The sequence below is a fragment of the Salmo salar genome, chromosome 06, assembly GCF_965601325.2.
Source record: "Salmo salar chromosome 06, fSalSal1, whole genome shotgun sequence".
NCBI classification, from domain to species: Eukaryota; Metazoa; Chordata; class Actinopteri; order Salmoniformes; family Salmonidae; genus Salmo; species Salmo salar.
This window is the reverse complement of record NC_138296.1, coordinates 36,571,187-36,596,803: the sequence shown is the minus strand read 5'-3', so window position 1 is coordinate 36,596,803 and position 25,617 is coordinate 36,571,187. Positions and strand designations below refer to the sequence as shown.

Below are 25,617 nucleotides of genomic sequence, written 5' to 3'. Positions count from 1 at the left end.
TTTTTAAGTACTTTACACCACTTATTTTGTGTAAATATAAAGGTCATACTCACAAATATTGATACAGATTTTATTTAATTGACTCTCTCTACTAGATGACATTATATAATTAAGCAATAAGGCATGTGGTATATGGTATATGGCCAATAGCCCACGGCTAAGGGCTGTTCTTAGGACGACGCATCATGGAGTGCCTGGACACAGCCCTTAGCCGTGGTATATTGGCCATATACCACAAACCCTCGAGGTGCCTTATTGCTATTATAAACTGATTACCAACGTAATTAGAGCAGTAAAAATGAATGTTTTGTCATACTTGTGGTATAGGGTCTGATATACCACTGCTGTCAGCCAATCAGCATTCAGGGCTTGACCCACCCAGTTTATAATGTGTAATTATTCATGTTTTCTCATAGAAAAACATAGAAGCTCAGAAGTATGGGTCAGGGACAAGGGCAAAATAGTGAAATGTAGGTATAAAATGCATCTGAAAAGTAGCTAAAATACTTGATAGAAATGTGTTTAAAAAATCTGGGGTGATTGTAGTGTTAACTTAACAAATAAAGAATTAAAACATGTATTAATAAAATCCCCCCAAAATACCCGAGGACATAGTGCTGCAGAATCACCCTGTTACATCATATTGGGAGAAGTGGTACCATTTTCAACCACTGAGGAATCTGCTATTCCTCATCTGCTGTGATGATGAATGGATGTGAGACTTTATGTCCATTTATAAGACAAGCGTGTGTAATAGTGTTAGCAGTCTAAAACTTTAATGTTTTTTTGGCATACTCGCCTTGCGTCTATAATTCACTTTCTACAACTCCAGCTCTAAACACAGTGATAAACCAGTAGGCTAGGGAGGGGCAAAGACTGGTGGGGACGTTGCTTGGCGACAAGAGCTCCCATGCTTGTCAACAGCTATCTGTTACGCTAGCTGGTTAGCATATATTTCTCGATTAGAAAAACATGTATCTTGTCTGATTATCTGAGCGCTGTTACTGTGCTTTCGTGACGACTAACTCCATTGGCCATGGTAAGTGTTTGCTTTACTGTATGCAGCTACGCTAACATTAACGTACTGTTAGCTAGCTAGCTATTGAACCGTTTCTTAGTAGTCCATGCAATTTAGCATTAACGTTAGGTTAACTACCACACGAAGAAGTCTGTAAACATTTCCGTGCTGGATGATTATTATATTTTGTTGTTGTTGCAGAAATCTAACGTTACCTAGCACGCCAGCCTGGTCTCATAGACTAGACCGTAAAATACGTAACAGTACACTTAAATCCGGGATACTGAAATTAATATATTATGTTTGGTATGGTATGGTTACAAGACAGATGGTTACTTAGGTTGTATGGTTACATAGTGTATGTTTAGCAAATTCATAACATATCATACGAAATGGGTGATGGACATCCTCAAATTCATACATTTTATACGAAACATATAATTCTAAATGGGGTGTCTCGGATTTACATAGAGAATAATACGAAATGCTTTGAGACCAGGTTGCAGCCCAGCCACAGGTTTGAGACAAGTAACTAGTTGAATGGGCCCTTAGTAATTATGGCTGTTGTGGACAGAACCGGCTGTGGAGTTCTATATCATTTTCATATTCATTCTCTCAGATTCTGTCCAGAGTAAAGCCAGCAGCTGTTGGTGGGGAGATCCCAGTAAATAAGAAGATAAAAGAAAAAAAGTCACTGCTTGTGGAGGACTTCCTAATTCAAAGAGACTATCTGGGGGCCATTACATTGTTGGAGGTATAAATGCCACTCTGGCTGCATGCATCCTGAAGTGTGACATATAGGTTTATAGAGCTGTTATAACTTTGAACAATGCAGTGCTTACATTACTGTCTGCGAAATATGATGCTCATCCTATCAATATGGTTCAATTTGCTCAGTTTCAGCGCAATGTTGGCGAGCGAGGGGAGGATGCAGACCTGTGGTTGGCCTACTGTGCTTTCCACCTTGGTGACTACAAGAGAGCCATGGAGGTTTGAAAACCTTTATTGAATTTAGTAACATTGGTTTGGATGTGTGAAAGTATTTTCCTGTTTTTGTGAGACATGATCTAATACCTATGTGTTCCTTCCTCAGGAATACAAGGCCCTGACAGACAAACCAGACTGCCGCCCGGATGTGTGGGTCTACCTGGCCTGTACTCTCTTCTTCCTGGGGCTTTACAAAGAAGCAGAGGAGGCTTCACGCAAGGGTACCTCATCCACCTTGTTCCCCATTCTCACATTTTGTTGCTTTATTACAAAAGGTGATATTAAAAATTAAAGACCTTTTCTCCCTTACCTTACGTGCTTTCTCTACCTCTTTCAGCCCCTAAATGCCAGCTGCAGAATCGACTACTGTTCCACTTGGCTCACAAGGTCAGCTTTCGCCCTTATCGCTAACTCATTCATTCAGTGCTATGGTACCAAACAACTTATATAACAGAATTAGTTCTGTTATACCCTTATTTCTGGTCTATTTCTTTTTTTTCCAGTTCAATGATGAGAAGCAGCTGATGGGTTTCCACCAGGAGTTGGAGGATGTGACAGAGGACCAGCTCAGCCTGGCCTCCATCCACTACATGCGCTCCCACTACCAGGAGGCCATCGACATCTACAAACGCATCCTGCTGCAGAACAGGTGACAGGCAACAGAATGCACCACAGAGTGACAGAGACACCGGGCAACACTCCAAATGTAATCCTGACACATATATGGGAGTAGCGGCACAGACTGAGATGAGGAGAGGGGGAGTTAGAGAGTGAGTGGAGGGAGGGAGAGTGATAGTTTCCCTGTGTTGAGACAGAGAGAAGATAACGGAGACTGGAGAGGAGGATAGTGACTGCTTATGCAGGTGAGAGGGTGGGAAAGAGCGATTCATTGTACCTACTGTGAGTCGGGGGAGCTCATGCTGTGTTCATACTGTGTCTGCTGCAGAGACTTCCTGGCCCTGAATGTGTATGTGGCTCTGTGCTACTACAAGCTGGACTACTACGATGTGTCCCAGGAGGTGCTGGCTGTTTACCTGCAGAGCGTCCCAGACTCCACCATCGCTCTCAACCTCAAGGCCTGCAACCACTTCAGGCTCTACAACGGAAAAGCAGCAGAGGTAACGCAACTTGACAAGCGAGTCCTGAGCAAATCATTCTCAGAATTATACCTTGTTTGTCTGAATGTTGCTTTGTTAAAGTTTGTAAGGCTTCAGTCAGTGACTCAGCAATGTACAACATTGTAGTATTAAACAACTAAAATCACACTTTCCTTCTCTCAGACTGAGCTGAAAAACCTGATAGATATCTCCTCCAGCTCCTTTGAGTTTGCCAAGGAGTTAATCCGACACAACCTGGTGAGAGACATGATTTATCAGCCTAGGGAACATAGCAGTTTTGCACCTCACGTGTGTAACAGCATGCAAGCAAATTACCCTTTTGATTCTTTCTCTGGTGTTCAGGTGGTGTTTCGTAGCGGGGAGGGGGCCTTGCAAGTGCTGCCTGCACTGATTGATGTCATTACTGAGGCTCGTCTCAATCTGGTCATCTACTACCTTAGACAAGGTGGGCCGCCACTTTTATCACTGACTAGCCAATCTAATGATAACTGATTGATAACTAAGTGTTTTTTCTTTTTTTACTGTTAATATATGGATAGTAGTTGTATTTTTCTATCTCTCTCAGATGATGTCCAGGAGTCCTACCAGCTCATCAAAGACTTAGAACCCACCACACCACAGGTTAATTCCTCTATTTCCATTCACCATTTCCAGATTTCACTCCCTCCCTTTTTATTTTTTCATCCCGCCTATCATTCGTCTCCTGCCCCTCAGCTATTTTAGGGTCCAGTAATCTTACCCTCTCTTCCCTGCTCTCCCTTTTCCTCTTCCTCCTTCTACAAGGATAGTGTAGTTTGCGGTGTAGTTCTGCGTTTGCAGGGTAGTCATTTGTGGTAGGCGTTTGTGTATTAACCTCCCCCTTTCTCTCTCTCTCTCTCTCTTTCTTTCTCAGGTTCAGGGCAGTGTTAGTCTTAATGTACATCAGCGTACAGTAAGTGTGTGTGTGCAGCCAGCTCTCTCTCGCCATCTCCCCCTCTTTCCCTATCCTCCTCCTCTCTTTGCCAGGGTTAGTGCAGCCCTAGCCATGAACTCAATGGATTGTGGTGTATGGTAAGTGCATATGTGCTGTAACCTCTCCTTGCCTTTTTTTCAGGAGTACATCTTGAAGGGGGTTGTGAATGCTGCACTCGGACAGGAGATGGGGTCGGTGAGTACCAGAGATACATTTAGATACTACACTGAACAAAAATATAAGCACAACATGTAAAGTGTTGTTCCCTTGTTTCATGAGCTTTCTGTGCACAAATGTGTTTACATCTTAGTGAGCATTTCTCCTTTGCCAAGATAATCCATCTACCTGACAGGTGTGGCATATCAAGAAGCTGATTCATTTAAACAGCATGCTCAATGACACAGGTGCACTTTGGGCTGAGGACAATGAAAGGCCAATCTAAAATGTACAGTTTTGTCACACAACACAATGCCACAGATTTCTCAAGTTTTGAGGGAGCGTGTAATTGGCATGCTGACTGCAGAAATGTCCACGAGTTGTTGCCAGAGAATTGAATGTTTATTTCTCGATCATAAACCGCTGCCAACGTCGTTTTAGAGAATTTGGCAGTACGTCCAACTGGCCTCACAACTGCAGACCACGTGTACGGCGTCACGTGGGCGAATGGTTTGCTGATGTCAACGTTGTGAACAGAGTGCCCCATGGTGGCGGTGGGGTTATGGTAAGGACAGGCATAAGCTGATGAACACAATTGCATTTTATTGATGGTAATTTGAATGCACAGAGATACCGTGACAAGATCCTGAGGCTCATTGTTGTGCCATTCATCGGCCGCCAACACTTCATGTTTCAGCATGATAATGCCCGGCCCCATGTCACAAGTATCTGTGCACAATCCCTAGAAGCTGAAAATGTCCCAGTTCTTCCATGGCCTGCATAGTCACCAGACATGTCACCCATTGAGCATGTTTGGGATGCTCTGAATTGATGTGTAGGACAGCGTGTTCCAGTTCCCACCAATATCCAGCAACTTCGCATAGCCATTGAAGATGAGTGAGAACATTCCACAGGCCACAATCAACAGCCAGATCAACTCTATGCGAATGAGATGTGTAGCGCTGCATGATGCAAATAGTGGTCACACCAGATAATGACTGGTTTTCTGATCCATGCCCCAACCTTTTTTGAAGGTACCTGTGACACAGATGCATATCTGTATTTATTTCAATTGACTGATTTCCTTATATGAACTGTAAAATCCTGAAATTGTTGCGTTTTATATTTTTGTTCAGTGTATATATAACTATAGATTCATGTACAGTATATCTATAGTTCTGCCTTGATACCCGCCCTGATTTTGTTTGTGTGATATTATCATGTTATTTTTCCATTACAGAGAGATCATCTGAAGATTGCTCAGCAGTTTTTCCAGCTGGTTGGTGGCTCAGCTAGCGAATGTGGTGAGTGCTCCTCCAGATATTTAAAATACTGACTAGAGTGACATTTTTTGTACTGCACTAATTCAATGGTAAATACGTTTTTACACTGGTGCTTTCTTTAACAATTCCTTTCCCTGTGTCTTAGACACCATCCCTGGCAGACAGTGCATGGCTTCTTGTTTCTTTCTGCTCAGGCAGTTTGAGGATGTGCTCATCTACCTCAACTCTGTCAAGGTAAGCACAGCGTAATACCCTGACACACATTTGTGTCCACATTGATAATTATAGAACATCAATATTCTTTCTTCAATGGATTCTAAATACTCTGAACTCTCATTGCTCACAGAGTTACTTCTACAACGATGACGCCTTCAACTTCAACTATGCACAGGCCAAAGCTGCTGTTGGCAACTACAGGGAGGCAGAGGAGGTAAAACCTTGACATGTACTTTTGGGATTATTTGATGTCGTTTTGTTAGCTTTTTCACTGATACGAATGTATGTGTTTTATTGTCTGTTAAAAGTGTGTGCTTTCTCTTTGTCTCCCAGATCTTCCTGTTGATTCAAAATGACAAGAACAAGAGTGACTATGTGTACCTGAGCTGGCTGGCACGCTGCTGTATGTTCTCCTTCTCATTAAACGATGTAAACATTTGCTGGTATAACACTGTGTGGTTGTTCTATTGTTGTCAATGAACCCTGTTGTCCTATTTTAGACATTATGAACCAGAAGGCCCGTCTGGCCTGGGAGCTCTACATGAAGATGGAGACCTCAGCAGAGTCCTTCAGCCTCCTGCAGCTCATAGCCAACGATTGCTACAAGGTTACTCTCCTTTATTAATTCCAAAATCACTCAACTTCCTAAAAGTTTAATTTCCCCATCAGGACAGAAGTTATTTCATTCTGAGAGCACTTGCGCCAGTGGTGGGAAAAAGTACCCAATTGTCATACTTGAGTAAAAGTAAAGATGCCTTAATAGAAAATGACTCAAGTAAAAGTGAAAGTCACACTGTAAAATACTACTTGAGTAAAAGTCTAGAAGTATTTGGTTTTAAATATTCTTAAGTATTAAAAGTAAATGTCATTTCTAAAAAAGACTTAAGTATCAAAAGTACAAGTATAAAGAATTTCATATTCCTTATATTAAGCAAAGCATACGGACACCTTTTCTAGATTTTTTTATTTATTTACAGATAACCAGGGGCACACTCCAACATTCAGACATCATTTACAAATGAAGCATGTATTTATTGAGTCCACCAGATCAGAGGCAGTAGGCATGACCAGGGATGTTCTCTTGATAAGTATATGAATTCAAAATGTAACGAGTACTTTTGGGTGTCAGAGAAAATGTATGGAGTAAAAAGTACATCATTTTCTTTAGCAATGTAGTAAAGTAAAAGTAGTCAAAAATATAAATACTAAAGTACAGATACCCCCAAAAACTACTTAAATAGTATTTTTACTTAAGTACTTTACACCACTGATTTGCACCATGTGCAACTCTTCTCTCTCTCATCTACAGATGGGCCAGTTCTACTACTCAGCAAAGGCATTTGATGTCTTGGAGAGATTGGACCCCAACCCTGAGTACTGGGAGGGCAAAAGGGGAGCCTGTGTGGGTATCTTTCAGCTAATTTTGGCAAGCAGAGAACCCAGGTAGGTACCATGTCTACCATAGCAATCTATTGGATTGATATAGGATCATGAATGTCACCACTTTGTATAGCGTTGAAATAATCTGTCCTCAGCTCAGTGACCTAACAATTTTTTTTTACATGATGGGCTGTATTTTGCATTGCTGAAGTCTAACAATGTGAGTGTTTATGTTACCATAATGTGCTCAATTGTGTGTATTTTACAGGGAGGCTTTGAGGGAAGTGCTGCCCTTGCTGAGGAACACTGGGAATCCTCAGGTGGAATACATCATCAGGATTCTGAAGAAATGGGCCAAGGACAACAGGGTTTCTCTGTGATGTTATCATTCCTTACTTAAGAATGCATAGCCTATATGAAGAAAAGGGCCCTTTGGGCAAACTGACAGTCAAATGCAAAAATTCACCATAAGTGCCAGTTTGTTCATTATTCATTAATCTCTTTCCTGTTTGTTATTTTGCTAGTACATTGTATTGGTGTCGTTTTTCTGCACATTTATTCTGTACATATTTTCCTATGTGAATAAATATTTAAATCTTATACCACATCTGTGCTTTTACTATCTCTGGCCTTGACATTACGTTTTAGAGCACATAAAGACCAGTCCTTATCATGCATACAGAAATATATAACACTAGAATTTGTTGGTTTCAATGCATATTTTCTCATGAAGGGTAGTCCTGTGTTTCGGTGCGTTCAGTCCAGATAAGTGTTCAAGGATCCTCGTCAAAACATCCCGCGTGCCAGAGTCAGGGAACAATCGATTCTCCATATTCGCGCTAGTATGCAAAGTAGGCGGTTCTTGAGGGGCGTTCTCGCTCTATGATTGGTCAAAGACTGCTCCCCGACTTTTCTGTTTCCGCTTTCTTTTCGTACGCACGCCCAGTTACTACTCTCACTGAATAATGATAATAATGGTCAAGATGGCTACTTCAGATGCCTCCTTGCGGTAGCTACCGAACAATTTCATGGAAACAACTAAAACTACTCTTCCTCGTGATTTAAAGGCCCCGGAGCTAACCTGGGAGTCGCAGAAGATACCACTGTGTGGGTTAAGGCATTTTATTACCTGATATAGCTAGATGGTAAACTAACGTTAGTTGTCGAACATTCCCAATTTTAGATAGCAAGCTACAGTAACGTTAGTTCAGTGAAGTCTCGTCCTCCCTTGTGTGTTCGTACCGAGGGGCTCTGTGACGGTCAGCATCAAATGGCCGAACCGAGAAAAGTACCGTTTGTCACAATCTCTTCTTTTAACAACAATGCACCGCCTTCGGAATCCAAGAAACGCCGCCGGGAAGATGAGGCCGAAATCAGTTTGGAGGAAGATGGAGGGGGTGGAAGTGCAGCAACCAGGCCAGGAGGTGGTACTGGTGCTAGTCCATTCGGTATCGTGAAAGCCGGTGACGGGGATCCAGCGGAAACAAAACGTGTAACAGTGCGCTTGAACCTCTCCTTGCCCGAACCCAGCGAACGGGGATCTGCTGAATTCAACTACAGTGAACTTGTTCAATCTACTCAGGTAAAGACGTGAAATCAGTCAAGGCTACAAGTGATAACACAGCAGGCTGGGCCGGTGAACGCGTAGGCAGCTTGAAGTGTAAGCTCTCGAGGCTATGGTGCTGTTGTCAACAAGAGCGATGTTGGCCAACTGTAGCTACAGTATTCTTAGATATGATGTAAGCATGCCAACTTCATGTAGGCTATAACGTTCTAATTTTCATATGAATGTTTATATTACCGTTATATAAATCATATAATATGGTAATGACATCTATTTCCCATCTTGCTGGAGGTACAACTTTTAAGATGACATTTTAAGCTACTAAGAATCCACAGTTGAACCCATTTTACCTACTCTCATTTCCTGACATGCCTGATTGTCTCTTGAAGGTGAAGAAGCCTCCTGCTCCAGGACCTCCTGAAGGCCTGACGCCAGCCCTGGACCCCAACGACCCCTTTGCAGACGACGAGAAGGAGAGAAGAGAAGTAGAGGCGATTGCCAAGAAATTTGAGAGCAAATATGTAGGTTCCTTTACTTTGTGGGGGAAACAAATAGGTCTACACAGATCAAATAGATTGAATTACTTTCATTTGCCTTGTATATTTTCACCTAGCCAACTGTAGTTTTTTGTTTCCTCTAGTCACAGGCCAATACAGGGAAAAAGAAGCGGAAGGACAGGCTGCAGGATCTCATCGACATTGGTTTTGGCTACGATGAGACTGACCCATTCATTGATAACTCTGAGGCTGTAAGTACCCTCTGTCTGCTCATATACTGTAGAATCCTTCCTTTGTGAACAGACTCATGTAAACAAGCTTTAACATATTTACACTTTACCCCTAGCTCCTGTATCATAGATCCTTTTTCATTAACACATTGCATTCCTCTCCCCCATACTTGCTTATTAGTTTCTCTGCTGTTTGTAACCTGTTATACCATGGCATTGTTGAATAGTCTTTCCTGATTGGCTTGACGGGCATTCTAGAGCGGACATTATTTCCCTATAATGCACGGTATATCAGCACAGTAGAATTCAATAGCTACAGTTCATTCTTACATGTTCTATGTTTGAGCTGTATTTGAAAGCAAAAGTTGAGTTGAGAACATTATTGGCATTGTTGAATTTCATTTTCATAATAGCAAGCTGTTTGTTTGGTTACCAAGGCAATTACTGTAGCTACTATATCTACTAAACTTGCTAGCTACTTCAGTGGATGTTGAATGAATTTCTATCTGTAAATTTGTTAAATTATAGCCATGGTATAAAAGGGAAAATCAACTCGGAAAATAATGCAACTCCATGGAAGGTTAGTTCCACTCCGCTAGCGTGTAGTCGAACACACCTTCCATGTTGTTTATTATTTTCCAGAGAATACATAGCCCCTTGTTGATTATCCCTTAGCTACTTTCTTTCCCTCAGTATGATGAGCTGGTGCCAGCCTCCCTCAACACTAAGCTGGGAGGGTTCTACATCAACACTGGCACCCTGCAGTTCAGAGCAGCCTCCGAGTCAGAGGGAGAGGACTTCAAGGTGGGTTACACACACACACACACACACCTTTTCAATATGTGAACAAATGTTATTCAGTGTTAAACTCTATTTCTGTATCATGTGACAAGCTCAGTGTTTGTTCCTCCTGTCTGTAGAAGTTGAAAGATGGTGAGGAGCGTGTGATAAAGAAGAGAATGAAAAAGCAAGATGTTAGTAACATGGATGAGAAAAAGCCCAGGAAGATCAGGATGCCAAAGCAAGGGTGAGCAATGTTCTACATCTGTTGTGCCACTTCTGAAGTTAACTGATGTATAAGCTCATATCCGATGTATGAACTTTGACTTGAGCCGTGTGCTTCATAGTTATGCTATATGTCTATGGTATGTAGCAACTCAATGGTCCGATGTTATCTTCCAGAGCGTCTGGCCTGAATGTCCACCGGCCAGAGAAGAAGAAGAGGAAGAAGTTGATGAAGGACTCTCTGAATCTGGCCGCCATGCTCCGCCGCTTCACGCGGGAGAAGGAGGAGAACCGCAAGAAGAACCCCGGCCTGCCCCGTGGCCAGCACAACACCAACAGTGCCCTGCTCAACGCCCACCCTAAACCCAACGACATCAGCATGGCCGACCTGGCCAACGACCCTGCCATGATGTCACTGCTGGGCTCAGCCAATAACAACGACATGCTGCAGGACATGATGGGCGACCTGGACTTTGGGCTGCTGGACTCTCCTCAGCCCTCCAGCCCTGCGCAGGGGGAGAACGGTGCTCCGGGTAGGGTCCAGGGTAGGGTCCAGGGGGTACAAGGTCTCCTGCCCCCTCCTCCTCTGCCTAATGGACTGCCTGCCCCTCTCAGTAAGCGCATTGAGGACCTCCGAGTGGTAAGTGACTGACATCTTCAATCAAATCCAGCTGCAGATATATTTAATATTTAGATATTTTAGGTCTTAAGTCAGTTTCTTTATTTGATTTGTAGGGTCTAAAGGCCCTCACTGCTCGTTGAAAACGTTCAAGCACATTACATGTAGTGCATTGATCCCCCCCCCCCCCCCCCCCCTTAAAAACGAAAAGTGATGATTGTCACCATTTTGATATTTCCTTCCATAAAGAGACCTGAGTAACATATGCATTCTCTCAGGGGCACAAGTAGGAGTGAGAAGTAGAGGTTGCTGTGGCAACAAGAGAGCAGTGATGTTCTTTGAGGGAGATGATGAGGGGAAAACAAGTGCCAACTCTCTCTGACAGAACAGTGACGGGAAAGGGCAAGAGGGGAATATCTGGAAGAGGAGAGAAAGGTAGTGGAGGCAGGGAGGAGAGGAGGCCAAGAGCGAGAGGTACTGTAACGAAGGGACTCAAAAAGAAAAGCTTAGACGACAAGGTGAGGCTTAGAGGAGTGAAAGGGCAGGTGATTGATTGATTTGCATTACATTTCAGTGTCCATTTGAGCATAATATGTTTTGTTTTGGAGAATCTCTGAAATTGAATTATTCTCCCAACGAACAGGCTTCTCATCAGTTTGATCAAGAGGGCAGGAAAAAGTTCTTCACGCTGGACATGAACAACATCCTACTGGAGTGAGTCTCTGCTCTGAGCTCTTTACAACAGTACAAACCCTCTTTCCTCCCCTGACCGTCTCTCTGCATGTGTTAGTCTGTGTTTATCTCAATGTCTAACCCTCTTCCTCTGTGTGTTGGTCAGTATTGAGTTGCAGGTCCAGGAGCAGCCGGCAGCAGTGCGCTCTTCAGTCTACTCCCATCTAGAGGCCTTTGTGCCCTGCAACAAGGAGGCTCTGCTCAAACGCCTAAAGAAGCTCAGCCTCAATATCCAGGTGTGTGTTTGTTTGACATTTTATGTGTATGTTTATGTGTGCACATAATATGCCTGTTCTTGTCTTCTATCTAATTGTAGATTGTTTGTTAACGGAGTGTGTGGCGTAAGTGTCATCTGGTGTGCGTGGTTGTAACCTTTTCCATCTTCTGTCATCCAGGATGACCGTCTGCGTGCCCCGCTACTGAAGCTGAAGCTGGCTGTGTGCAGCGTGATGCCAGAGCAGATCGCCAGATACAACATGGACTGCATCGCCAAAGTGGCCAAGTAAGGCCTTCTCCTTTCTTCTCCTGCATTCTGTTCACCTCTTATTTCCTCTCATACCTCTCCTTTTGTCCCATGCTGTCTATTTTTCCACTCCTCGTCCAATATTCTCTCTGGGTTGTGTATTTACAGGCAGCAGTCAGAAGAAGGGGAAAAGAACGGATCAGAAGAGGAGGATGAGGAGAAGCCTGGGAAGAGAGTGATGGGACCTCGCAAAAAGTTTGTCTGGGATGAGAAGCTCAGGTGAGCTCTCATTTGTTAATTTAACGTCATACAATTATGTTATACAGGTGTTTTGGTTTAGTGTAGTGATGGGACGTTCGGCTCTTTTTACTGACGCCGATCTTTTCGACTCATTTTGTTCATTTGAGTCAGTAATGCCCAGAGCATGCAGGACCCCGGGGAACGATAACTAAAAACTAGAAATAGTCATAATTCTACAAGCCTCTCGTTCATAGGTCGTTCACCATAAGGGGCTTGTTGGAGATGTCGTTTGTGACAGACCTGTAAAATGGTGCTTTAAACAATGTATATTTGTTGATTGCTAGGCATACAAATACGATTATTTCTTGGTACATTTGAAACAAAGTCTAGTTGTGGCCGCAACCGGACAGGATTGTGAACGACTCTTGGCGGAATGCGATGCTTGAGTGGTGTGAGGGTGATGATAAGCACAATATCGTTTGCAGTTCATGATGATTCGAGTTTGTTGAGCAGAAGCTGTGTATCTTTTGGTTCTACAAAGCTGTGTCCATCATAGCATTTATTCTTGCACCATGCAATCATTAATTAGTTCTAAACATGTCTTTTTTCTTTTCTATGCTGCCTGCAGCATGATCTATTTTACCTGCGCTCATATGACGAACAGTTGTTGGTCGGAGCACATCTCCGGAGTGACTGAAGGAGTGCGTATCAATCCTGCTGTAGAACTAAATGCAGCCAGCAAGTCAAACGAATGACTAAAATTAACGAGTCGCCCAGAAAAGCGAATCATGACTCTCGAGTCAGTAAAAAGAGTTGTCCAAAAAGAATGAGTCATTCGCCAAAAGTGGAGCTGAAATTGTAATGCATAGTTGGTGGAACGTGTGTTGGTCTGTAGGGTGTTGCTGTGTAACCTGGTGAGGGTGAAGCTGGGATGCTATGAGCTGGAGGGCCAGAGCTCCCAGTCTCCAGAGGACTATCTCAAGGCCTTCATGGAGACTGAGGTGAAACCACTGTGGCCCAAGGGCTGGATGCAGGGCAGGTCAGTGTGTGCGTTTTCATAAAAGTATACAATTTGACCATTTTAACCTAGTTTGCATTTCACCACATCACATGGGGCGGCAGGTAGCCTAGTGGTTAGAGCTTTGGGCCAGTAACCAAAAGGTTGCTGGATCAAATCCATGAGCTGACAAGGTAAAAATCTGTCGTTCTGCCCCTGAACAAGGCAGAACTGTTGCCTGGTAGGCCGTCATTGTAAATAAGAATTTGACTGACTTGCCTGGTTAAATAAAGGTTAAAAAAAAATACATTTAAAAAAATCTCTCCACGTTCCTCTCCTCCTCAGGATGCTATTCAAAGAGAGCCTCATGGTTCATTGTCATCTCACTGGCAATCCGTGAGTCATTACTTTGATATACTTTACTTAAATATAGTGATTTTTAAAATAAGTAAAGGTTAACACTGGTGTTCTTAATTATGCACTCTTTTTCCTTTTGATTTCACTGTTATCCAGAGCCAAGAAAAAGATGGTTCCTACTCCCAAGTCTAAACCCAAGGTTAGTGTTTTGCAGTCTGATGCATTACGTGCATGATTGTCATTTCAATACCATTGTTTGAATAGATTTAGATCACACTAATTGTTTGCTCTTTCTATCTCCTATGCTGTTTGGTGATCCAGGAGGGTAGTTGGGTCCAGAGATCCACCCCCTCAGTTGGTGCGACCCCCTCCCCTGCAGCCCCAGTGGCCTGCCGGCCCTCCCAGTCCCCCGCTGAGACCATCTGTCTGCTGGACTCCCTGGATGAAGAGCTGACCGCCCCCGCCCTGGACTCCATCTCCCAGGCCCTGGCCCTCCTCAGCAACGCAGCCAAGGGCCTGATCCAAGGGGACAGTCCCCCCTCCCCTGATAGGCCCAAGACTGCCCCGTCCTCCCTCCACGCCTCACCTCTCCTCCAGAAGCACAAGAAGAGCACCATCAACACACCCAGCTCCAACACACCTCTCTACGTCTCTACCTCCTCCTCCTCTCTCTCTCGGCCTCCCACGGTCTCCCCTTCTCTGTCCTCAGCGAGGAGCGAGGGGTTGGGGTCGATGAAGGGTGGAGGTGCCCTGGCTCAGGCTCACAGACAATCAGTGCAGAGCACTCAGAGGCTTGCTGGGACGGGACTGAGTAAAGCCAACGCTCCCGGCTCTCACTCCCAGCCTAAGCCGCGGCCGCCCCCCAATCAGAAGGGCTTTGGCAGCAATAATACTAAAGCCAACAGCGGTGACACCCCCCTCTCCTCCCCCTCTCCCTCCTTCTCCCACTCTCTCTCAGGAGCCCAAGCTCAGCAGCAGTCCAACTTCATCACCCCCATGCAGGCCACTCTCACCAAGTCCTCCCACAGCAGCACCTCACCCATCATCAAACTCACCCCTCGCCTCCCCAACCCCTTAACGCCCACCACCTTCTCCTCACCCTCCCCCAATCCCAGGCCTCAGGCAGCTTCCAGTATGCACCAGTACTCCTCCAAAAGCCCAGCAGGGTTCCGCCCACCTTTCTCAGGTGCTCCGGGAGGGCCAGCCAAACTGGTCCAGGGCAGCTACACCCCTCCAGGAGGGCAGAAGACCCCCTCTCAGATCATCAGCAGCAGCGCCAACACCAGCCTTACCAACACCTCATCCATCAGCAAGCATTCGGGATCCAGTCCCTCCCCTACCACAGCCTCGGCCAATCAGCGACAAAGGCTGGCAGGTGGAACCATTCAGGGGGCTAAGCCTATTAAATCTGTCTCCACACAGTCTGTCTCTTCTCAGTTGCCACAGGTAAGTGAGAAGTAAGAGATGGTAGCTGGGTGGGACAAGGTCATGGTGCAGCAAATGTTCAAAATTTGTTTATCGTCTACTGTGTGGTTTGTGTTGTCTGTGTATTTATGTATTTTATCTCTTATGTTTTGTATATGTTGTCTGTTGGTCTGGGTCTATATTTCTAATTAAAAATTGGGTGGTTCAAGCCCTGAATGCTGAAAGCTGTGGTATATCAGACCGTATACCACGAGAATGACAAAACATTTATTTTTACTGCTCTAATTACGTTGGTAACCAGTTTATAATAGCTATAAGTCACCTCCAGGGGGTTATGCTATATTGCCAATATACCACGGCTAAGGGCTGTATCCAGGCACTCCGCGTTATGTCGTGCATAAGAACAGCCCGTAGCCGTGGTATATTGGCCATATACCACACCCCTCCCCCGGGCCTTATTGCTTAAGAATATGCCTTTGTTCTCCAGGTGTCCTCAGCCAGCAGCAGTCTTCTTGGCTCTGCTCCATCTCTCCCACTGGGCTTTGGGATGTTGGGGGGGCTGGTTCCCGTCTCCCTGCCCTTCCCGTTTCCTTCACTCTTAAACCTGCCCCCATTAGTGGGCACAGCTGGCTCCAGCACCGGGGCCAGCGGCTCCTCAGCCAGCAACAGCTCAGCATTCTCCCTGACCCAGAGTGAGTGACACAGCCAGTCCACAGAAACATGAAAAAACGGAAAAATGTACAGTGCTTTCGGAAAGTATTCAGACCCCCTCACTTTTTCCACATTTTGTTACAATACAGCCTTAATCTACGCACAATACCCCATAATGAAAACAGGTTTTTAGAAATGTTTGCAAATGTATTAAAAATAAAAATAAACTTATTTACGTAAGTATTCAGACCCTTTGCTATGAGACTCAATTGATCTCAGGTGCATCCTGTTTCCCTTTAATTATCCTTGAGATGTTTCTACAACTTGATTGGAGTCCACCTGTGGTAAATTCAATTGATTGGACATGATTTGGAAAGGCACACACCTGTCTATATAAGGTCCCACAGTTGACAGTGCATGTCAGAGCCAAAACCAGGCCCTGAGGTCGAAGGAATTGTCCGTAGATTGTTTTGAGGCACAGATCTGGGGAAGGGTACCAAAAAATGTCTGCAGCATTGAAGGTCCCCAAGAACACAATGACCTCCATTCTTAAATGTAAGAAGTTTGGAACCACCAAGACTCTTCCTAGAGCTGGCCGCCCGGCCAAACTGAGCAATCGGGGGAGAAGGGCCTTGGTCGGGGAGGTGACCAAGAACCCGATGGTCACCGACAGAGCTCCAGAGTTGCTTTGTGGATATGGGAGAACCTTCCAGAAGGACAACCATCTCTGCAGCACTCCACCAATCAGGTCTTTATGGTAGAGTGCCCAGACGGAAGCCACTCAGTAAAAGGCACGACAGCCCACTTGGAGTATGCCAAAAGGCACCTAAAGCACCCTTTGGCCTGAATGTCAAGCGTCACATCTGGAGAAAACCAGGCACCACTCATCACCTGGCCAATACCATCCCTATGGGGAACCATGGTCGTGGCAGTGTCATACTGTGGGAATTTTTCAGCGGCAGGGACTGGGAGACTAGTCAGGATTGAGGGAAAGATGAACAGAGCAAAGTACAGAGAGATACATCATGAAAACCTACTCCAGAGTGCTCAGGACCTCAGACTGTAGCATCATACCCAAGAAGACTAAGCTGTAATCGCTGGCAGAGGTGCTTCAACAAAAATACTGAGTAACGGGTCTGAATACTTATTTAAATGTGACATTTCAGGTTTTTTTGCAAACATTTCTAAAAACCTGTATTTGCTTAATCATTATAAGGGGGGGTGATTTAATTAATTTTAGAATAAGGCTGTAACGTAGCAGAAGTTGAATGTAGAACAGCTGATCGAGATGGGGTTGCTTTAGTCTAGTCTGTGCGGATGTTGATGTCTGGGTATGTGTATAGTTTGTGTATTTTATGTTGTTGGACCATTGTGTTAAATCCCCATGCTGTGTCTGGAAGCCTGCAATGTTTTTCTCCATTGTCTGACATTCTCCCATATTGTTTTTTTGGTTCATCCCTCATTTCTCCCCTTCTCCCTCTGTGCCTCTTCTTTAAAATGTTATTCTTCCATTAATCTCCTGTGCTTTTACATCCATCTACTATTTGACCTGGCTCATCTCTTTTCCTTTCAACCCGTTTCTTCTGTCTTGCTTCCTATTCTTGTTTCGTCTCCACTGCCTTTCCGAGCTCACCATGCCCTTGACCTACACTCTCCTGTGTGTCTCCTCCTCCCTCCCATGTCCTCCTGTCTCTCCTCAGATCTGTTAAAGAGTCTCCAGTCAGGGTCTCAGGTTGCTCTGCCTCCTCACTTACAGCTCGCTTTCTCAGGTAAAATCTGCCCTTCCCTGTGACCCCGCTCTCTCCTCTCAGCCCGCTGTCACTTCAAATGTCCCTGAGAAGAAAAACAGACATCTTCCCTGTCTGACCCTCCATAGTCTCTGTGCATGCCTGCCGCTTTCGTCATGTCGGTGGTTGTCATTTGTGTTATGTTTAAATATTTGTTTTTGTTTCCTATCAATATTTCAAGAACTCTACTCTTCCCGTCCAGATGTCAATCAAACCCAAGGAGGGGATGTGAAGAGGAAGTCTCTTTGACCACGCCTGTTTGGAACACTGAGGACATCCACTATGATATGACAGCTATCAGGACAAATCAGGAACTAGGATGACTTTGAATGACTAACAGAAGCTGCCCAAACACAGGATGGGGCTGAAATGGGGAATTGGACCCTCTCGATAATCTTCCGGCTGTTACTTATTTTTTAAACAGCAATTTGATAATTGTTTTAATATTATAAGGCTTAATGACAAGTTTGTTTTTGTCAACGTTTACAGAACAGACCTTTATCACTGTGGTCAGGGAGGGAGAATGAATGAGAGGTCTGCTTGTTGGTTTGTGTGTGAATGCACTATTTAGCATCAGTGTGCAAATTTGTTTGTGTAACCCTCCCTGATACCTGGGTTAGTGTGTCTATTTGATGGTGCTTTTTCAATGTAATTATCTAGACCTGTAAGAAATGATACTAAATGCGAATGTTGTTGAATTTGTTTAGGGACTGGAGCTGTATTTTTTTTTTGCTGTACATAACTCCACAATTCAATAAAACAAGCCATGAACTATGCAGGATTATTAAAAAAATGGTATATTGGTGACTTTCTATGGTCATCAGCATGGGTAATTCTGTTCCCTCATGTCTTGTGCCTTCACTCACTTTCATGAAGTACTACACTGCATAACTTTTATAAAAATGGAAAACAAGCCAATAACATCCACATAGTAAAAAGTATATAAGAGTGGGCTGAACAAACCCCCCCCCCCCCCCCCCCGTCTCAACATTGGCTCTTAAAATCCACAAATGGTCAGCGTTGCAAAGAAACACTTTACCATGCTACCTGGAGTCTGATTAATCAAAAGTTTATTTGATGGGTAACAAACCGGAGACACTACCTGACGGTTGCTTATCCAAAGCAGCCCAAAAGGTCAAATGAATCAACACAAGGCTGCACAACTTTCTGTGCCTCCACCAGACTGAGGTTGAAACAGCACAGAGGTTCTTTAGGGTTCTGGGTCCAGACAAAGCCAACACACCCAAGGCAAAACACACAGGTCAATGGGCGGTGCTTATAATTTAGCTGACATCAAATGCCATATCTCAAACAAACTCAGAAAATTACTCATGACTTAATCCAGGAGCTACAATCCTGACAGCATAACCCTTAAATAATCAAGCAGGACCAGTAATGTACTCCAATACAATCCCAAAAGCCTTTTTAACCCCACATCAAAATGCTATTGCCCCATACAGCACACAAGCTGACATTCATTTAAACCCAAAAAGAAAACTGGAAAAACAAGATTAAACATTAAAATAGGTGATCGCTTCTACAGCTGTAAAGAGTCTGGCAGTATGCAGAAGGTTTGATGGCTGTCCCAATCCCTGTTGGTTTTTCTTTCTAAAGGTCCTCCAGAGTCTATTTGACCAGGGGCCTGGTTTTGTCATCATCACCACACTGATGGGCTTTATACTTTTTCACCTCTGCCATGTATTTTGTCCAGGCATCCCCCTTGCCCTCCATCTGGAAAACAGAATAAATAATTAGACAATGGCTTAGAGGACACAAGTGAAGACAATGTCATGACAAAACGATCAGGAAAAAATATTTCTTGCACCTCAGGATCCACTTTCTGTTTCTTCGCAACCATGCCAGTCTTGAGGGCCAATTTAGAGCCACCTCTGCGCTTCCCCACCTGGGTTAGGGGATAGAAGACTGAAACCGTTATACGAGCCCTTGCGGGTGGACTGCCAATGATGGAGACTACACAAGACGAGAGAACACAGAACAAGCCAATGTTATCACGGGAAACAATCCTGAAGTCTTGAGTAGTTAATGAATGCTTTCCAATGTCTAGACCTGATGTGGATCTCAGGTTACTTGTTGGTGACACTGCAGTGCACCTCTTCAAGTGTGAATGTATCCCTCTATGGTGATGTAACTATTCACTAACGTGAGCTGTGTGTGGTGGATTTAAAAAAAAGTTTGTAATTTGTTAATTGAGACATTGCCATTGGCTACAATCTCTAGCTAACAACTGCCAAACCCCTTACAAAGCTGGTCACACTCGGAGTCTTCTTTTCCTGTGTCGACTGTCCTTCGTCAGCAGTACTTTTATCACCGCATCCTTGGTCCATTTCTTTTTTTCTTTTTTCTTCCTCCATTTTTTTCTTGAACATCTCCATAAAGCTTCCATCATTAGCAAATGTATTGGCCGCTGCTGCTTTGCTGACTCCCGGTGCAGGACTGTCTGGCGACCCCGGGCTGTTACTGCTCGAATCGCTGCTGTTTTGATGTCTTCTGTTGTATCCACGCTTCGGATCCATGTTAGCTTTTTTTTCACGTAAAAGGGTTCAGTTCCTTTAGGCCTTTCTGCAACTAGTGGTGTGCTCTCTGGTCGTTTTGTGTCAATAACACAAACTAAAGCCGGCTAGCTACTTGACAAAAAAATGCTATCGGTGACGGACTCCACCCGAACCCCAAACTAAGCAACAAACTTCGAGGCAAAGGCGCTAGCATACGAAGCCATCTAATTTAAAACGTGGAAATCCATAAATTAATCGGAGCGACACTTGTCCGCCTCCCAGCGTGCTAGCACGTCCTCGCGGCGAAAAAAACTCAGACTTGTTGTTGGAGGCTAGCTAACGTTAGCCCCGTCAGCGTTGTAGCTAACTAGCTATTCGAAAAATGTCAACTAGCTAATGACCAAACAATTGTGTCACGAGTAGCTAAACCATTGCAAAACACAAATCAACCACATTAGCTATATATAATAATATTTTTCTTCAAACGATTCTCAAAGTGAAGTATATTACTGATATATTGGCTGCATTTGTCCAGATGTGATCTTCTTTCACTTGTTATCGGCCATGTTGAATTTCGATTTATCATTTACGTCAGCACGTCAATCTTCTTATTCTATGGTATTATGGCGGTCCGCAAACATTCGTTAGAGGTGCATGCCGCCTCCTACTGTGTGGGCTGTGTCTTACTGTTCTGGAGTGTGAACTCATTACAGTTTGTGAAATAAAGGGGAGGATAAAGGGAAGAAAAATTGCCCTACGAACTAACTAACCCTTCACCCATTAAAACCTCCCTACTATTCCACTACTTGGCCCTATCTTTTTATTTAACCTTTTTTTCATCAGGGAGTCATACTTGGGGCTCCCGAGTGGCGCTGCGGTCTAAGACACTGCATCTCAGTGCTTGAGGCGTCAATACAGACACCGTGGTTCGTATCTAGGCTGTAACACAACCGACTGTGATTGGGTGGCGCACAATTGGCCCAGCGTTGGCAGGGTTTGGCTGGTGTAGGTCGTCACTGTAAATAAGATTTTCTTCTTAACTGACTTGCCTAGTTAAATAAAAGTTTAAGCAAAAATGGATCATTCGATAGAGATAATGTTAAAAGATTACATGGGAAATAGTCTCAGAAAAATATTGGCGTATGTCCACTTTTGGTAAAAGTACGGGGAATTGATTTACCCCTAACCAATAAAACTATAAATACTTATGGGATGCCCTCCGTCCTGGTAATACATTTTGAAACAAAACCTATAACCTGTCAAATAGAACCATTGAAATGTTGAACATGTAGAGATTTGTTTTTAAACTTAAGGCTATAATTTGTAGTCCCGATGGAGTTTGTTGATATTCCAAAGCTTGACGTTCTAAACCAATTCGTGAGTAGGTAAAACGGAGTGTCTGATTTCCTGTACGCCATCTCAGGCGCCAGACCTATTATGGACAGAGAGCGCCATCTACAGGGGACTGGTGGATAGTGCCAGGCATGTTTTTGTGAAAGTTATAATCAGAAAGAAATCTTGTCTCGAGAGCTACTTTAGAAAGTAAGTTCCCTCCAAATGTATAATTTCACTTCTGAAGTTGGCCGATGTAGTTTATAAATATTAATCTTAAAATAATAGACATTTAATGAGTCTGAAGCAAATTGTGAATATCCAACGGAGATTGGGCAACGGAGATTGGGTATAGTATATACAGTAAATGTTGGAGTGGATAAAAACACAAATGATTAAAGAGTGGAGGGAGGACAGTGGCCTCCCTGTTAACAGAAGTTATCATGTTTTGTTTTGTCTATAATTTAACACTTTTTGTTCACCTGGTAAAGTAATGTTAGACGGAGAGATTGTTGAGGGGAACAAGTATTTGAGTGGAAGAGAAATGTACTGGGTGATGGTGATTGAGAGGGCTTCTGAGTTAAAGTAAACAGATATGTAGAATAGTGAAAGTAACAAAGAAAGTGGGAAAGAAAGGAAATGGGGAGTTAATTGGAAAGAAAAATGGAAAATAAGAATTCAAAATTTGAATTGTTTGGACAGATTAAGATTTACAACATTTTTATTTTGTCCTTTAGGAGAGGATGGGGTGTCCCTATCTCTCCCTTTTAAAATTGTTCCATTATTGCAATAATTAATTGATATCAAATAAAGAATGATTGTTTGAAGAAATGACAAGTCTCTCTCACTTGACTAGAATTTCCACGACACTATGTACACGAAGAAGACAATCTTACTAGTCCTTCCACTCTCTATTGGTCTCGTCCTACTCACAGGGAGCATCTTAGCATCCCTTGCCCTGGATCCACCTTCATCTAATACTCTCTTCACTGCCTCAGCATACGACACCTTCTGTGCCACTCTGACCCTGGCAACCTTGACCTGCCTTTCTCTGAAATGAACACTTGTGTCTTCAGCAACATACAATAGGTACCCCTACAGCAGGGTTCCCCAACTGGCAGCCTGCGGGGGAATTTAGACACACAGCTTTTTCCACCAATACTACATACAGTGGGGGAAAAAAGTATTTGATCCCCTGCTGATTTTGTACGTTTGCCCACTGACAAAGAAAGGATCCGTCTATAATTTTAATGGTAGGTTTATTTGAACAGTGACAGACAGAATAACAACAAAAATATCCAGAAAAACACGTCAAACATTTTATAAATTCATTTGCATTTTAATGAGGGAAATAAGTGTTTGACCCCCTCTCAATCAGAAAGATTTCTGGCTCCCAGGTGTCTTTTATACAGGTAACGAGCTGAGATTAGGAGCACACTCTTAAAGGGAGTGCTCCTAACCGCAGCTTGTGACCTGTAAAAGAGACACTTGTCCACAGAAGCAATCAATCAATCAGATTCCAAACTCTCCACCATGGCCAAGACCAAAGAGCTCTCCAAGGATGTCAGGGACAAGATTGTAGACCTACACAAGGCTGGAATGGGCTACAAGACCATCGCCAAGCAGCTTGGTGAGAAGGTGACAACATTTGGTGCGATTATTCGCAAATGGAAGAAACACAAAAGAACTGTCAATATCCCTCTGCCTGGGGCTCCATGCAAGATCTCACCTCGTGGAGTTGCAATGATCATGAGAACGGTGAGGAATCAGCCCAGGACTACATGGGAGGATCTTGCCAATGATCTCAAGGCAGCTGGGACCATAGTCACCAAGAAAACAATTGGTAACACACTACGCCGTGAAGGACTGAAATCCTGCAGCGCCCGCAAGGTCCCCCTGCTCAAGAATACATATACATGCCCGTCTGAAGTTTGCCAATGAACATCTGAATGACTCAGAGGACAACTGGTGAAAGTGTTGTGGTCAGATGAGACCAAAATGGAGCTCTTTGGCATCAACTCAACTCGCCGTGTTTGGAGGAGGAGGAATGCTGCTTATGACCCCAAGAACTCCATCTCCACCGTCAAACATGGAGGTGGAAACATTATGCTTTGGGGGTGTTTTTCTGCTAAGGGGACAGGACAACTTCACCGCATCAAAGGGACGATGGACGGGGCCATGTACCGTCAAATCTTGGGTGAGAACCTCCTTCCCTCAGCCAGAAAATGGTTCGTGGATGGGTATTCCAGCATGACAATGACCCAAAACACACGGCCAAGGCAACAAAGGAGTGGCTCAAGAAGAAGCACATTAAGGTCCTGGAGTGGCCTAGCCAGTCTCCAGACCTTAATCCCATAGAAAATCTGTGGAGGGAGCTGAAGGTTCGAGTTGCCAAATGTCAGCCTCAAAACCTTAATGACTTGGAGAAGATCTGCAAAGAGGAGTGGGACAAAATCCCTCCTGAGATGTGTGCAAACCTGGTGGCCAACTACAAGAAACGTCTGACCTCTGTGATTGCCAACAAGGGTTTTGCCACCAAGTACTAAGTCATGTTTTGCAGAGGGGTCAAATACTTATTTCCCTCATTAAAATGCAAATCATTTTATAACATTTTTGACATGCATTTTTCAGGATTTTTTTGTTGTTATTCTGTCTCTCACTGTTCAAATAAACCTACTATTAAAATTATAGCCTGATCATTTCTTTGTAAGTGGGAAAACGTACAAAATCAGCAGGGGATCAAATACAGTGGGGGGAAAAAGTATTATTTTGTCTCATGCCCTCCTGCACACTTCTCACGTCTCCTTCCTACACACTGCTGCAACATGACCATAAACTTGGCACCTAAAACACCGTAATGGTTTTGGGACAAAAGCGCTCACGGAATAACTGACTCATCCTTACTTGACTTTATCGAGTCAAGACTGCATCAAAACTCAGCAAGATAGACAGTCTTCTCCGTTTCACAACGCTCTCCACCAGGTTTGCATTGCACCAAACGGCGGGTGTCAGAACCTAACGCCACCCCAGTTAGCGCTCCTTTCAATGACGCCCTGCTCCGGAGAGTAAAGCAAGTCACAGGTCTTTTCACGAGTCCACTTTAAGTTCCTTTCACAGACAGTCCCCAACCCCTTCTCCACCCAACCTGACACCACGTATGGATCAGCCAAAAGGAAAAGATCTCACTCGCACAGAATCATGGGGGGAGGCTCGAACTCCAGTCTTCACCACACCTGTCACCGCAGGTAATTCATCCTCACGCTCGTCACATTCAATTTCTGAGCAACCAGGATATTTTGATGTACTTGATGCCAATCTTCCTCACCATACCGCTTCCCTAAAGTCCTTTCCTTCTTCCTCGCTGTCAATATCCACATCTCCACAATCTTTCCGCTCCATACATTTAAGTCATTTGGCAGATGCTCTTATCCAGAGCGACTTACAGTAGTGAATGCATACATTTCATAATTTTTTTTCTTCTTCATACAGGTCCCCCCTGGGAATCGAACCCACAACCCTGGCGTTGCAAACACCATGCTCTACCAACTGAGCCACACGGGACCATATGCTGTAGTAGCAAACTGTTCAAATGGTTACTGTATCCATGTCGCTTGAACTCAAAAAGCTCTTCACTTCAGTCACGTCAATCGTCAGTTAGCCTAGTAAATGAATGCGTGTTGTCATCTACCGTACTGGAGGCCAATTTACAAAAACAATATCCTCATCACTGGCTTTTTCCAAATACAGGTTTCCCCATTTTATTTGTAGTGCAAAATACTAGAATACACTGGACTACAAACTTGTCCTTCACCTTTATATAACCCTCTATGCACTGATTAAAAAGTTATACAAAGAAAAAGACATAAAAACACAAACCCCTTCACACCGTGCATGCTTGAGTTACAAAAAAAGTGGCGAGTCCTTCATTTAGGAGGGTGTTTTGCTTTTGCCTGATACCTCAGCAAATGGTTACAGTGACTTAGTACAAGGCGTGGAGATGGGTTGCATGGTAGGTCCAGCCCGCCAGCCAGGTAGGTCAGTCAAGCCAGATAGCTGGTACTATCAACGGGTTACATGTTTGGTGAGTAATGCAGG

The 25,617-nt window shown here is 43.9% G+C and overlaps 3 protein-coding genes across 9 annotated transcripts; 2 read left to right on the top strand and 1 right to left on the bottom strand.

Annotated features, from left to right (window-relative positions):
- Window positions 1-628: 628 nt before the first annotated feature.
- Window positions 629-7,710, top strand: LOC106607033 (intraflagellar transport protein 56). Of its 4 annotated transcripts, XM_014203583.2 has the most exons (20): window positions 629-1,039; window positions 1,638-1,772; window positions 1,916-2,008; window positions 2,112-2,226; window positions 2,343-2,392; window positions 2,509-2,654; window positions 2,821-2,868; window positions 2,952-3,123; window positions 3,286-3,360; window positions 3,466-3,568; window positions 3,689-3,744; window positions 4,016-4,054; window positions 4,217-4,270; window positions 5,472-5,535; window positions 5,660-5,748; window positions 5,861-5,944; window positions 6,064-6,133; window positions 6,231-6,337; window positions 7,040-7,173; window positions 7,379-7,710. In XM_014203583.2, exons 1-20 carry the CDS (start codon window positions 1,037-1,039, stop codon window positions 7,488-7,490), a joined length of 1,749 nt encoding a protein of 582 aa, XP_014059058.1. In that variant the 5' UTR covers window positions 629-1,036; the 3' UTR covers window positions 7,491-7,710. The 4 variants fall into 4 exon arrangements, with proteins under 4 accessions (XP_014059058.1, XP_014059061.1, XP_014059060.1 ...); XM_014203586.3 differs by lacking the exon at window positions 2,821-2,868; XM_014203585.3 differs by lacking the exon at window positions 4,016-4,054.
- Window positions 7,711-8,061: 351 nt separating this feature from the next.
- LOC106607034 (ubinuclein-2) lies at window positions 8,062-18,453 on the top strand. Of its 4 annotated transcripts, none has more exons than XM_014203589.3 (17): window positions 8,062-8,692; window positions 9,064-9,195; window positions 9,315-9,422; window positions 10,095-10,205; window positions 10,322-10,428; window positions 10,584-11,046; window positions 11,669-11,739; window positions 11,864-11,993; window positions 12,153-12,259; window positions 12,389-12,499; window positions 13,356-13,499; window positions 13,803-13,853; window positions 13,971-14,013; window positions 14,136-15,260; window positions 15,727-15,931; window positions 17,591-17,659; window positions 17,880-18,453. In XM_014203589.3, exons 1-17 carry the CDS (start codon window positions 8,381-8,383, stop codon window positions 17,924-17,926), a joined length of 3,336 nt encoding a protein of 1,111 aa, XP_014059064.3. In that variant the 5' UTR covers window positions 8,062-8,380; the 3' UTR covers window positions 17,927-18,453. The 4 variants fall into 4 exon arrangements, with proteins under 4 accessions (XP_014059064.3, XP_014059063.3, XP_014059067.3 ...); XM_014203588.3 differs by having other exon boundaries at window positions 17,859-18,453; XM_014203592.3 differs by lacking the exon at window positions 17,591-17,659.
- A 277-nt stretch (window positions 18,454-18,730) lies between these two features.
- On the bottom strand, window positions 18,731-20,779 carry LOC106607035 (telomerase RNA component interacting RNase). The gene is made up of 3 exons (XM_014203593.3): window positions 19,939-20,779; window positions 19,503-19,580; window positions 18,731-19,408 (listed from the first exon to the last, which is right to left on the bottom strand). Exons 1-3 carry the CDS (start codon window positions 20,209-20,211, stop codon window positions 19,304-19,306), a joined length of 456 nt encoding a protein of 151 aa, XP_014059068.1. The 5' UTR covers window positions 20,212-20,779; the 3' UTR covers window positions 18,731-19,303.
- Between the last annotated feature and the right edge of the window lie 4,838 nt (window positions 20,780-25,617).

Coding starts and splice junctions, on each gene's coding strand:
- LOC106607034 (XM_014203588.3), top strand. CDS start 8,381: ATGGCCGAACCGAGAAAAGTACCGTTTGTCACAATCTCTTCTTTTAAC. Junction 10,429..10,583: donor ATCAGGATGCCAAAGCAAGG/GTGAGCAATGTT, acceptor GTTATCTTCCAG/AGCGTCTGGCCTGAATGTCC. Junction 12,500..13,355: donor GTCTGGGATGAGAAGCTCAG/GTGAGCTCTCAT, acceptor GTTGGTCTGTAG/GGTGTTGCTGTGTAACCTGG.
- LOC106607033 (XM_014203583.2), top strand. Junction 4,271..5,471: donor TCGGACAGGAGATGGGGTCG/GTGAGTACCAGA, acceptor TTTCCATTACAG/AGAGATCATCTGAAGATTGC. Junction 7,174..7,378: donor TTGGCAAGCAGAGAACCCAG/GTAGGTACCATG, acceptor TGTATTTTACAG/GGAGGCTTTGAGGGAAGTGC.
- LOC106607035 (XM_014203593.3), bottom strand. CDS start 20,211: ATGGATCCGAAGCGTGGATACAACAGAAGACATCAAAACAGCAGCGAT. Junction 19,581..19,938: donor CTCCGAGTGTGACCAGCTTT/GTAAGGGGTTTG, acceptor CCCCTAACCCAG/GTGGGGAAGCGCAGAGGTGG. Junction 19,409..19,502: donor AACAGAAAGTGGATCCTGAG/GTGCAAGAAATA, acceptor TCTGTTTTCCAG/ATGGAGGGCAAGGGGGATGC.